Source organism: Berghia stephanieae, chromosome 11 (genome assembly GCF_034508935.2).
Source record: "Berghia stephanieae isolate SIO BIC M18660-M18661 chromosome 11, UCSD_Bste_1.3, whole genome shotgun sequence".
Lineage (NCBI taxonomy): Eukaryota > Metazoa > Mollusca > Gastropoda > Nudibranchia > Aeolidiidae > Berghia > Berghia stephanieae.
Window position 1 is genome coordinate 12852950 of NC_088370.1, and position 14749 is coordinate 12867698.

Consider the following 14749-nt stretch of genomic DNA (forward strand, 5'->3'; position numbering starts at 1 on the left):
CACACCGGCTTTATTCATGGTGTCTATGTAGTTTATTCTGATTGGGAAAAAATTGTTATTATTAGATAGTGCATTTAGTGCATGACTAAATTAATAGTCCCGATAGCTCAGTTGGTAGAGCACTGGCTTCACACGCAAAGGGACTGAGACCGATCCTGGGTGCAGTCGAGATTTTTTTATTTTATGATCCCTCTGTCCACCTACCCAGCAGTGAAAGTGTAGTTGAGTCTGTTAGATTTTGTGGAAAGTACCTTCAGAAAGACTAGCGTACGATCCAAAGGGTAGAGTGCAATTGCTATTGTACATTTCACGTGATAGAAACCTGGTTAAACTCCGGCTCCAGGGGCCTAATGGCTCTAAATGGATGACTTTTTTTTCAGGGCATTACACTTCCACGAATTCATCAAGCTAATGGGGTGACTACCATAATATTCGGACTGCATGTAAAAAAATGAGCTTTATATAGGGCAATATCCACTAAATGTGCTCTAAGCGCTTAACAAGGGGTCCCTGGTCAACAGCAACATTTAACGTGTAGGACGGAACATAACGCCTGTTAGGCGATATTACAATTTTTCGGACAAAGACAGCGCTGTTAACGGCCAGGTACTCATTTTACACCTGAGTACGGTGAGAGAAAGTGAATAAAGAGCCTTTTCCAAGGACTCAACTATGCGCCGAGCGCGAGGCTCGAATCCAGGATTTTCCGATCCGAAAGCAAGTGTCATACCACTAGACCACATAGCCGCATGTAGCCTGAATAGTGTTACCAACTCCCTTTACTATTGACTTTATAATTTGGGATTCATAAGGATTAACCTTCGCCTACATAGAACATACTGTTATGGTCCAAGGGAGGTAAGTAAGATTCAGAATTGGAATGAATAGACAGTTAAGGAGCGGGCACTGCTATCGATAAAATGAAGTTGATGAAGACATGAGTGACGTCAACTTCATTCTATCTATAGATAGTATGCGCTTGGCTAAGAAGCTCACAACATTGCCATCCGGAAGTATAACGGACCAACACACAAAACTATGTGTAACCTTGAACGTTTATAGTCTGGTTAATACTGTTTAGTGGGAATTACTCATAAACGCGGATGGCACAAACAATAACAAAGACCTGAGTCATTTTCGTTCTATCTATAGATAGAATGAAGTTGATGAAGACATGAGTGGCGTCAACTTCATTCTATTTATAGGTAGAATGAAGTTGACGCCACTCAGATCAATGTTATTGCTTTTTGCCATCCATGTTTATGAGTAATATTTATAACTAAACTATAATAACCAGACTATAGATAGATCGAATTTGACGTCACTCAGGTCTTTGTTATTGTTTTTTTTTGCCATCCGCGTTTATGAGTAGTTTTCACTGAACAGCATTATCCGGACTATTTAAAGTTCATGGTTACACAGAGTTTTGTGTGTTGGTCCGTTATACTTCCGGATGGCAATGTTGTGAGCTTTTTAGCCAAGGGTATACTATCTATAAACGTCCACGGTTTCACAAAGTTTTGTGTGTTGGTCCGTTATACTTCCGGATGGCAATGTTGTGAGCTTTTTAGCCAAGCGTATACTATCTATAAACGTCCACGGTTTCACAAAGTTTTGTGTGTTGGTCCGTTATACTTCCGGATGGCAATGTTGTGAGCTTCTTAGTCAAGCGTATAGATAGTATGCGCTTGGTTAAAACGATCACAACATTGCTATCCGGAAGTACAATACTGAAGTTATTGAAAATTGTTCATGATCGAATGAATCATAAATGTACAAAATTCAAAGTATAGATAGATTGCGCTTGGCCAAGGAGTTCACAACATTGCCATCCGGAAGTATAACGGAGCAACCCACAAACTCTGTGTAACCATGAACGTTTATAGTCAGATTAATACAGTTTAGTGAGAACAACTCACAAACGCGGATGGCAAAAACAATAACAAAGGCCTGAGTGACGTCATCTGCATACTATCTATAATGAAATATTAGTGACAACAATAATCATGAAAACAAACACGGTAATAATCATACATAAGTCTATGAGTAATTATCATGATTTAAGATTGCTTTAGATGACATGCATTTTACTTGTCAACGTTTACACACCAGTCTACAAATCATGAAAGTAGTGGAAACAATTATATCCACATGACGATGTAAAGTTTAAAATATAAATAAATAAATGGATAAACAACTAAATAAAAACAAACAAACAAACAAATGAATAGATACATAAATATATAGATAAATAATAAATTTAAAAAGTCAAATTGAATTAAGAAATTAATTAATTAATTAATTAATTAATTAATTAATTAATTAATTAATTAATTAATTAATTAATCACCCCGGTATAATACCATTGAGAGGAGGTGGTTCACAAATTTCTAATCGACTTACCTGTGTAACAAGGTAGGAGAGACGACCTGTGGTCAGTTCGGACGGTAGAATATGGCTGGGGAGATGATAGATGACCGTTAAACTTGTTTTTATAGGCAGGCAGTAGGTAGGTAGGTAGGTAGGTAAGTAAACACGATGACAAGCTCAAATTATCGAAGGAGTGTGGCACCTTCAATCTTGATTTGATTAGTCAACTTAGCACGTACGGATATGTGGTCTAGTGGTATGACACTCGCTTTCGGATCGGAAGGTTCTGGGTACGGAGTTCGAGCCTTGCTCGACGCATTGTTGAGTCCTTGGAAAAAGACTCTTTAATTACATTCTCTCACCGGTCTCGAGTCTAAAATGAGTACCTGGCCGTACCTGACAGCTTTGTCTCTGTTGGAAAAATTTTGTCTTGTTCTACATTTTCGTGTTGCTGATGGTCAGGGACCCATTATAAAGAGCTTTAAATACGTTTAGTGGATATTGCGCTATAAAAAAGCTCGTTTTTTTTTTGTTTTTTTTTTTTTTTGTTTTTTGTTTTCATTAGTAGATAATATGTGGCTCGTGGTAAAAAAAATAAATTTAAATTTCCTTTATTTATCCCCGACGGAGAATTTGTCTTAAGAGTGGATTTCACTGGAAGACTGGAATAACTCTGGCATCAGCCGCAGTACAGCGCCACAAATTGATCTAGGACGAGTTGGCTTGCTCAAGGCCACACAATGCCGCGGGTGTTCGACCTCGGGGCTTTTCGAGTACGAAGCAAAGACCATAACGTTTGAGTGTTGAGCTTTTATATAGAGCAATATCCACTAAACGTGCTCAAAGCACTTTACAAGGAGTCCCGGACCAACAGCAACATGTAACATGTAGAACGAAACATTTGACGGCTATTAGGCGGTATTACATTTTTTATTCGATATAGACAACGCTGTTAACGGCCAGGTACTCATTTTACACCTGAATACGGTGAGAGAATGTGAGCAAAGAGACTTTTCCAGGGACTCAACTATTGCCGAGCGAGGCTCGAACCCAGGACCTTCCAATCCGTTGAGCCACGCTGCTCGTCAATAAAGATCATCCAACCTCGCTCTTAATAAATTTTGTTAAAAAATAATAAAATTCCGTTTATTCACCCCGTAGGGGAAATTTTTCTCAAGGGTCTATCCCAAGGGAATACTAGAATAACCCAGGCGTCAGCGGTGTACAGTGCGCAGCGATGCAAATTGAGTTAGGGTGAGGTGACTTGTTCAACAAGGCTACACAGCGCAGCAGCAGCAGCGGGTGATCGAACTCGGTACCTTTCGGGTACGAAGCAAAGACCGTACCGCTGAATCACGCTGCCCCCCCCCCCCTCCCTCTTTTTTTTAACCTCTTGTAAGCCCATACATCTGGCTACTAAAACAGTTATGCCACCTTATGATTCAGTATCTAGTAGTCCATCAGAGCGATTAGGTAACTGGAGCCGGAGTTTATTCCTGTTTCTATAGCATGGAACGGACTACAGAAATTGCTTGCTATCCTTTGGATAGGGCGCTAGTCTATCGCAAAGCTCTCTTCGCCAGGTCTGGGTGGTAGCAAAATCGGCTTCGGTCGAGAACCTGCCTAACGGCAAAATCGCTTCATCAGTGGGGACTATCCACCTGTCCAACATGTACCTGATGTGGGGAAAGAACCCGAAACCGCAGAGCATCAAGTTAGTTGAACGAAGCTTCCGGGCGGGTTTGCGACGATGGACGAGTGTGGTAAAGAATTTACGGATTTGGTCGATCGTCATAATAACATAGTAGTGTGAGCATCATTAGAAGCTGCTGCCAGCTCTAATAAGTGACCATGGCAGCTACCTCTCGCTGCTGGTTTTTTAAAAAATGAGCTTTTGTATAGCGCAACATCCTCTAAATGTGCTCAAAGCGCTTTACAAGGGGTCCATGGTCAACAGTAACATGTAGGACGGGACATGACGCCTATTAGGCGATATTATAATTTTTCGGACAAAGACAACGCTGTTAACGGCCAGGTACTCATTTTACACCTTAGTACGGTGAGAGAATGTGAGTAAAGAGCCTTTTCCAAGGACTCAACTATGCGTCGAGCGCGAGGCTCGAATCCATGACCTTTCGATCCGAAAGCGAGTGTCATACCACTATACCACATAGCCGCTGCTGGTTGGACACAGGGGGGGGGGGGTCAGAAAAAAAAAAATCTCCACTGCACCCGGGATCGATCTTGGGTCTTTTGCGTGTGAAGTAAGTGCTCTACCAACTGAGCTATCGAGACCCCCCTGATTAAATATGTATCATATTCATTATTAGTCCCCCCCTTAGGGAGGTTAAGTACACACCATGAACCGAACTGTAGATCGGTCCCGTAAAGCCTATCCGTTAAACAAACATCTCTGATGTCAATTGGCCCATTGGTTGCCCAATCGAGGGTTTTAAAGACAGCCATAAGAGATACACTCCATTATCTCATTGCGTTACTTATTTAATCCTCTTCGGCGCAAGAGGCACAAGGCCAAGACCTGCCTACTTGAAATGTTAAAACACATAGTTTTCAGAGGGAAAAAATAGAAGTCGCAATAATTAACTATCTATATATAACTAGCTCGGTGCATAGTTGAGTCCTTGGAAAAGGCTCTTTACTCACATTCTCTTGACCGTTGACAGTGTTGTCTCTGTCCGAAAAAAAATGTAATATCGCCTAACAGGCGCCATGTCCCGTCCTACATGTTAAGTGTTGCTGTTGGTCAGGGACCCCTTGTAAAGCGCGTTGAGCACGTTTAGTGGATATTTCGCTATATAAAAGCTCAATTCTTTTTCTTGTACATCACAAAATGTAAAGAAATGAATTAATTACAGCTATGAATTACTAAACATTGTGTTGTAGACATCATTTTGCTGAACAACATTCTGTACTGTATAGACTTCACTTGTTGCTTTTTTGTTTGATTAGGAAAAGTCTATTTTTGTGTCAGGTGGGTGTGAATTTTCGGGGAAATTTTTAAAATGTCTGGCAGGGAGAGAATTAAAAGTAAACTAATTGCTGTCTAATATTATTTTTGTCGGAAAGTCTTTATTTTAGTATGTCAGAAAAGGTGTGTGCAAAAGTTTACCGAAAATATGAATACGTTATTGATTAAATTTAAATTTGACCCAGTTTCGCGGCTCATCTAATTTAGTCACTCAATCGGGGTTTCCCATACATCAGTGTTGGGAATTCCCTCATTAGGAATGGTTGAACCGCATAAATTTCTCAGTAGGGAGCCTACATTATAAAGATAGTCGTAATTATGACTTATTTGTTCAATCTAATTCATAATATTATATGATAATGATGAGCTCCAATGCACTTCATATTGCTCAACTTAACCACGGCAAATTTCCATAATTTGCATTACAAGCCTTTCTTATTTGCTCACTTGTTATTTCGTGAGAGTTTGCAAAACCGCTCAAAAAGTTACGACAAACAGTCGTTAATCAAGCTCAGTGTTGCTTGATTTTGTTTCAATTTGGGCAATCAGTTGAATTGACCGTCTCCGAGAGCGAATTTCTTTTTTCATTTCTGTCCAGTTCAATGAGATCTGGCATGCACAATTCAAATATTTTGTGATCTTGACGTTTATATAATATCTTCATTTATTTTTACTCCTTTTTTGCATGGTTGTGTCATATGCAGCCAACCAATCGAAAAGAACTCCATTGGAATAAAGAGAACACAAGCAGTAAAATAATAAAAATAAAAGAGACCACAATGATTTAACCTCTCCTTACCACCTGCAGCAAAATCGTCACATTTGTAACGACACAATACACATCTTAAAAACTCAGATTTATTCTGTATATCACTAACTTTGAAGAATGATCTTTGTTTAATTAATAAGAACATAAGGTTGTTTTGTAGGGAGCTTGTTTGTGTTTTAAAAGGCAATTTTTCTGTTGGGAAAGCCTGCCATTTTGGGAGAAAACTGAAAATGATCGGTAACGAGAGAGTTAAGGACCCTTCTAATATACACCCTACGGAGAAGAGGAATTCTTTATGCTTGGAAAGTGATGCAATTGTGAGAATTAGCACTGAAAAATAAATGGGAGATGTGCCCGTTAACTCTCCCCTTACCAGCCATTTTCAGGATTTTCCCCAAAACTTCACACCCAACTAATACAAAAATTGATTTTTTATCACTCAAACAAAGTAGCAGTAAAGTTATTCCGATAAATAATTTCTTTAATAAAACATGCTTTACAATACACTGTATATTTTCTTTAAATATTATGATGTACAAAAGAAATTTGAATAAGAAAAATGTTGGTTGAATCATAGTAACGAATGTGACGATTTTCCTATAGTTGGTAAGGAGAGGGTTAATGTGGACTTCGCAAAGGAGATAGGGATGAGCCTTGTAAAGTCGATGACGGGAAAAGCTGTTACTGATGTTACCTTTAAAACAGGGAATAAATAAAACCAATGGCTGGGTCCAAAGTAGCAGACCAAGAAAACGACATCGTGTCCATTGATCCTCATCTGCTTTTTCAGCGACTTCTCACGGCGAGACACAATTAAATGATCACTCAAATTTGCAGGAGTATTTCTGTTATGAACTAACCAGTGCACCATCAGCTTTATTTGACAGTTCAGGGTTAATGCACACTTGCCAAAAATCTACTCTTACAAATCTATATCATGGAAAACAAATTTTTGGGCAGAAATTTCCACACATGATCATACTAAAATTTAGTATGATCATATGTGGAAATTTCTGCCCAAAAATATGGTTTAGATGGAGGCTCTCTTCTACATAACGTGCCACGGCAACAGAATGATTCTTACCAAGAAATTTTACAATTGTGTGCAGACCATTTGCGAAGGAGATACCCAGAAGCAACTTTGAATGTAGTACCACCACAAAAGAAACAGATGCGATTAGGAGAGGTCTTGTAACAATCAAAGACATTCATATAACCTCACAATCAAAGCTTGATATCAGTAAGGAGATATTGTTGTCAAATTAAAAAAAAAAAAACAAGCAAAAGTTTATTCACCTTCTTGCATTACACTTAGAACGATCCGGCTACACAATAAAGCATGCAAAAAAGTGAGCCGATACACTGGTCATAAAAACTGTTCTTGAGGCCGCGGATTCATATCATACAGTTTTGGTAGCGGAGGGTACAGATCATTTGATAAAGCTGCTACACCACTTGAACGAGAAATATCGAACTGTAGTATTAGCTTCCAGTTCTTCAAAACCTGAGATAAAAGTATAGAACATTCAAAAAACACAGAAAGAGCTTGGGAAAGATGTTTGTGAACATGCTCTCTCTATCCAAGCCTTTCCTGGATATGGCACGACGAGTCATCCATATTCCAATTGAAAATCCTCTGTAGTAAAGAAATTTCAAACAAAAGCAATGTTCAAATCAGCTGCAAAAGAAGTTTTTAAGGCATCCAACTACGGGGACGCCTTATATGTGGAGAAAAAGCAATGGTATCTTTGTATGGAGGAGATAGGGGGGGGGGGGGGGGGGGGTTGAAATTTGATGAATTGCGATACTTCAAATTTGTCCAAAAAGTTGCTTCAAATAAAAGTGTTGTTGAGCCTTATCACTTACCTCCAACTTCAGCTGCTACAAAGTTTCACTTGATGCGAGTTCACTATCAAATTGAAGTTTGGAGGCAACTGCTCGACTCCACTGAGTAGGACCCTACAAAATTTGGACGGAAAATGATTCAAGAACATCTTTATCCAATTTTCACGGATCTACCACCAGCACTTCAAGATCATCATACAGTCATTATATGCAAATGCAAGACAAACTGCTCGACATCATGGTGCAGTTGCCGAGGTCACGGCCTAAACTGTTCAGCGGCGTGCTTAGAGTGTGAGGGGGACTGTTCAAACCTTCCCATGTTTTCGAAAAGAGGAGACACAGAACTGCATTTCGAACAAGCCGAACTGGTTGAGTAACCGGAGGTGTATTTGGAATTATGGAATTTCTTCAAGAAATCGACAAATTGAAGGTGAGATCCTAAAATTTGGTGGCATTTTTAGTCATATTTTATGATTAAGAGCACAGATTTAGAAGAAATATTTAACTAAATTTGATTGTTTTAGGTGACCACCCCCCCCCCCCCTCATTTGCCATCATAACTCCTTTCTCGCATATATTGATGATTTTCAGGTTTTTGTACTACTCCATTAGACCGTTTGACTTTATAATTATTATACTAGCTTTGCCATATTTGGTAGCGTTCTCAACAACAATGAGCTTGGTGAGTTCTTCCGGACAAATGTAGGAGTCACACAAGGCTGCATACTCTCCCAAATGCTCTTCAACGTGTTCCTAGAGAAAATTATGAGAAAAGTTCTGGAAAATTATCAACCCTCTGTATCAATTGGCGGACGAAAATTGTGTAATTTACGTTTTGCTGACAACATAACTTAATATCTCAAAGCGAACAAGAACTACAAGATATAACTAACTCACTTGCACAGAAAGCAATGCAGTACGGCATGGAAATAAGTATAGAAAAGTCTCAGATACTGGTAAACAGCAGAAATGATGGGCAAGCAGAAATTACAATCGATAATAAAAAACTCGATGAAGTGTCAACATTTAAATACTTGGATGTTCTGCTAACTGGAGACGGTACCAGTACAATTGAGATTAAGGTAAGAATAGCAACAGCAACACTAACGAGACTGACAAAATGTGGAAAAGTCCAATTAATTTCGAAATAGAAATTAAACTGTACAAATCAGTGGCATTTTCCATCTTACTATACGGCTGCGAGTCATGGACATTGACTGAGGAATTAGAGCGCTAGAATCTCTGCTTTTGGGATGACAAGTTGTCAAAAACTCCTGCGGGAACAGAACACAGAACCAATAAAGATGTACTGGAAGAGGTGCAAGATTGTGCGGGCGACAGGAACCCCTCATCACCACAGTTTGAAGAAGGAAACTGGCATGAAGGTTTGTGCAGAACGGTGATGTAAGGTACCCTTGAAGAAGGAAGAAGATGAGGAAGACAAAGGAAAGTTTGGATGGACAATATCAAGGAATGGACAGGAATCAAGATGGAAGACCTCTTGGAGAAGGCCAACAATAGAGAAGAATGGTGGAAAGTTGTGAGAGCTGCATCCCGTGTATCCCCCCCACCCCTCCCTCGGACGATCATCAGATCACAGGATGAATGAATGAAGGAATGAATGAAAGCACATTTCTAAAATAATATTATTATTATTATTATTTTTATATTATTATTATTATATTATTTATTATTTTATTATTATTATTATTATTATTATTATTATTATTATTATTATTATTATTATTATTTTATTATTATTATTATTATTATTATTATTATTATTATTATTATTATTGTTATTATTATTATTATTATTATTATTATTATTATTATTATTATTATTATTATTATTATTATTATTATTATTGTTATATTATTATTATTATTATTATTATTATTATTATTATTATTTATATGATGATGATGATATGATGATGATGATGATGATGATGATGATGATGATGCTGATGATGATGATGATGATTATTATTATTATTATTATTATTATTATTATTATTATTATTATTATTATTATTATTAATATTATTATTATTATTATTATTATTATTATTATTATTATTATTATTATTATTATTATTATTATTATTATTATTATTATTATTATCATTATTTCAGAATTTGCATTTGGTGACCTTTTTGACCTAAAAAAAAATCGATAATGGTACCTTTCGATTTCGGTAAACATTTGATATGACCTTCGTGAAAACTTGACCTATCCAAAAATGTATTAAAACCTTAGAAGGCAATTTGTTTACATTTCGGCCGAAAATCTCAATCGGCCTACCTCCTTCAAAGCAACCATTCAAGGACAGATATGTCACCATTGTGACCTTGTTATTTCTTTACCTTGCAGCTCGTGTACATACATTATGTCATTTCAAAACAGTATTGCCAAGTTAGCGATTATAGTGAGAGACGACAGATATTATTTTTAACCAATCACATTGTGCAAGCAAAGTGACGTATGCAGAATGGCGTTCGTCAAGTAGAGTAGAACGGGACTGAAGCTCTCAACATACCATATTGATTTTAAAGAATTATTATTATTATTATTAATATTATTATTATTATTATTATTATTATTATTATTATTATTATTATTATTATTATTATTATTATTATTTTGTTGTTGTTGTTGTTGTTGTTGTTATTATTATTATTATTATTATTATTATTATTATTATTATTATTATTATCATCATCATCATCATCAACAACATCATCATCAGTATTATTATTATTATTATTATTATTATTATTATTATTATTATTATTATTATTATTATTATTTTATTATTATTATTATTATTATTATTATTATTATTATTATTATTATTATTATTATTATCTTCTTCTTCTTCATCATTGTCGTCGTCGTCGTCGTTGTTGTTGTTTTTATTGTTGTTGTTATTATTCTCATTATTTTTTAGTATACCTTTTCCCGAGCAAATGTAACAATTTCCCAAACTAAATTCTACATTTCTGGACCAAATCATAGCAGTTTCCAGACCACATTCAACTTTCCAATCCAAATTCAGTACTAGATATAGTAAATATGACGTAAGTACAATCCAAATTTAAAGATTTCCCAGTCCAAATTCGGCAAGTAGCAAAATAAATTCGGCAGAGCCAAATAAAATTTCGGCACTCTGAAAGCAAAACAGAGTATAGATTGAAAGCAAAATTGAGTATGGAAGCGATCTTTTGAGCGTTTTTGTTTTCAAGGGACGTTAAATAAACAATTACGTTGCTATAGGAATCAGCTGATCGCAGACGTCTGCAAACTAGATTCATTGACGATGATTGAAATCATTCAATGCGATCACTCGTTATCTTTCTCGTCAATGCATCGACAAAATTATCGAAAAATTAGTGATGAAAACAAGATGATGTTGCAGAGATGCTTCGATTGCGGGGAAGATTGTGTACTTCTTGCAGAACAACTGAGAATGAAGTGATCAACCGCTTATTCCGTTATTAAGAGGGGATTATCTGACGTGTTGTCAGTCGCCCAAGAGGAAGAGAAGAAAACGCATTTCTAAAGTCACTGAACAGATGAGGGAAATGGTAATTGTTGACACTGTGGAAAGAAATCCTGATGTAACAGTAAATGTCATCAACTCACAATTCAGATAAATCACGCCAGATGTACCGCGTATTTCGAAGGCAACCATCGCAAACACCCTAAATGATTCGCTAATCGTTACAAAACAACTGAGAGATGCGCCGTCGATCGAATGAAAGCGGCAAGAAAAGGAAACGAATCCCCCCCCCCCCCTTCCAAAGAAAGACAACACCCCCCCCCCTCCTAAGAAAGACAACCCCCCCCCCCCCCAAAAAAAAAACAAACAAAAAAAACAAACAAAAAACAAAAAAAAAACAAAAAAAAAAAACTAGAGGCCTACAAAGATAGAGAACAAAACCAATGCAATCTTAAAACCACACACACACATACACACACACACACACACACACACACACACAGAGGGGGAGGGGGGGGGGGGTGTGTTTGAATGTGAGGAGAGGGGAGCTGCTTCCTACGAGGCCGACTGTGTCGGTGGGAAACTTGACTTTCACTTTCACTGAAAACAAAAATATAATAAGCTTTATTTCAAAATGTATCAAAATGCACTTTTGATTTATTTATTTTGAACATGTATTTGGCGTTTGCCGAATTTGAATTGGTTTGTAGAATTTGCACAGGACAACAAATGAATTTAAATGCTTTGTCGGTTTCGTTTTGCCGAAATGTTATTGGAAAGTGCCGAAATAGGTCTGCTTAGTTGAATTTGGACTGGAAGGATGTTACATTTTCTGGAAAAAAGATGTATTATTATTATTATTATTATTATTATTATTATTATTATTATTATTATTATTATTATTATTATTATTATTATCATAATTATTATCATTATTAGGCATTCCATGAAGGAAAATAGAAAAGCCAACAAACAGGATGTCTGATGTCAACAGCAATCACCCATGGTGTCCAAGTGAGCAAATTGGGGGTTAATAATAATCTTGCCCAAAGAAATAAACGAAAGTGCCTGAAGCGGAGCTCGAACCCGGGACCTTCCGGATCACAGTGCAATGACTTAACTTACTCGGCCACTTTGCCCCCATGAGTGACGGGTAAACCGAACCCCCCTCCTCCCCCCCCCCCCCCCCCCAAAAAAAAAGAAAAAAGAAAAAAAGTCACAAATCGCATGCCAACTGAAGCCTTAAGAAATTACTTAGCATTTGTAAATTTGGATCATATAGTCATTTCAGCTTTGGTATGTGTAGCGCTGAAATGATCTCAATGTGTCGCAAGCGCCGAAAAACCATTAAAAACAAAAACAAAAACAGCTTTGTTGTAGATAGTTCTTGTTCGGGTTAAATGAGTTAATGTTTGTCGAAGGTAATAATTTACAACATATATATAAATATATATATATATATATATATATATATATATATATATATATATATATATATATATATATGTTTATGAGTGTTGGTGGGTACTTGTAGGTACGAAAGTGCTCGATAATGGTGGTTAGAGCTAATATATAATGTAAATTATTTTCACTCACATTTTTTGCCGAGACGACTCGTTTCTGTGTTTTTCCTTTAATTCACACTTCTTCAGTCGGCATAATCCATTCTGTCATGTCCGTAGAAAACTCCAAACTCTTGGAGTTTTCTACGGACATGACAGAATGGATTATGCCAACTGAAGAAGTGTGAATTAAAGGAAAAACACAGAAACGAGTCGTCTCGGCAAAAAATGTGAGTGAAAATTTACATTATATATATATATATATATATATATATATATATATATATATATATATATATATATATATATATATATACCTACTCTCATTGGTCCAATATTAACTCACACAACCCTAACTCTAACACCGACTATATCCGTTGTATACCCGTAGTTACTTTTACCCCATGCCTATTTATTACATTTTTTCTGAGATAAATTAATGCTTTTGGGTTTTGCATTTTATTGATAGTTGAATAAAACCATCCATGTACAGGCTTATTTTTAATACATTTTTTCCATTTTTTTTAAAGTAGCAAAAATCTCTAGGATTGAGTGAGTTAAAAAGGTAAAATTTCATGTTAAAGCAAAGTTACCCCGGTTGACTGTTCCATACAAACATGGATAATAGAAGAATAGCAATACGTGTCTCAGAGATGTAACATACTGTTGTTTCACGTTTAATAACAAGTGATGTGAAAAACAATTCACACAAATATAGATAGCTTGATGGATGAGATTATAGATATTGGGTGAGGATTTACAAGTGGAAAATAAATTTTACCCACAAATACACACACACACACGCGCGCGCACGCATGCATACATACATACACGAACACACACACACACACACACACACACACACACACACACATACTCACACAACACGCATTCAATTTTTCTCACCTCCGCTCTCTCTCTCTCTCTCTCTCTCTCTCTCTCCTCTCTCTCTCTCTCTCTCTCTCCTCTCTCTCTCTCTCTCTCTCTATATATATATATTATATATATATATATATATATATATATATATATATATATATAAAACCAAACGGCGATATAAGTGCTTGATTTCACATTGTTGTGATGGGCAATGTGTTGCCTTAGGTTGAGAGAATTTCTCTTACAGTGTCTGAGCCCATAACAATAACAATAAGCAATACGTACAATGCGAATAAGTACATGTCAGTTTAGATACAACAATCATAAATCTCCACTATGACAAAACAACAACAACAACAACAACAACCCCCCCCCCAAAAAAAAAACAACAAAAAACAAAACAAAACAAAACAAAAAACAAACCCCAATAAAATGTAGATCAAAAACAAAACAATAACAAAACAAATACTAAAACACAGAACCATCAAGGGAGGTTACTCATTAATAAGTATTAACGTTGTTAATTATTATTGAGTTACTCCCCTTACACCACATCGGCATTACATAATCTTTTTTTTCGTATGAAAGAAAGCAGACTGAACTAGTGTATCGTAAATAGATTAATCAAACACTTTAAATGGATGAACTCTTTGATACAGAGGTCGAACTATTTGACTAATAATGCAGGCCTGTTTACTTGAAGTGTTTGAATTCCATAGTTGTCAATACGGAAAAAGTAGTTATCACTTCTTCTTCTTCTGGATTTCTGAAAACAAATCAAGATCTTAAAGAAAAATTTGTTATTGAGGTAAAAAACGAATTCCAACTT

General features: G+C 36.3%; 2 protein-coding genes across 3 annotated transcripts in view; one reads left to right on the top strand and one right to left on the bottom strand.

The window, feature by feature from the left end:
• Positions 1-2459, bottom strand: part of LOC144956632 (uncharacterized) — a 6557-nt gene extending 4098 nt beyond the window's left edge. The window contains exons 1-2 of the mRNA XM_078887261.1: positions 2404-2459; positions 1-37 (exon numbers count right to left, since the gene is read on the bottom strand). The exon at positions 1-37 is cut by the window's left edge and continues 139 nt beyond it. Of these exons, the coding sequence (XP_078743387.1) occupies positions 1-18 (18 nt within the window). The 5' untranslated portion in view covers positions 19-37; positions 2404-2459. The remainder of the gene's footprint in view (positions 38-2403) is intronic.
• Positions 1-14749, top strand: part of LOC144956997 (glutamate--cysteine ligase catalytic subunit-like) — a 99538-nt gene that overhangs the window by 27448 nt on the left and 57341 nt on the right. The gene's annotated exons all lie outside the window — the stretch shown is intronic.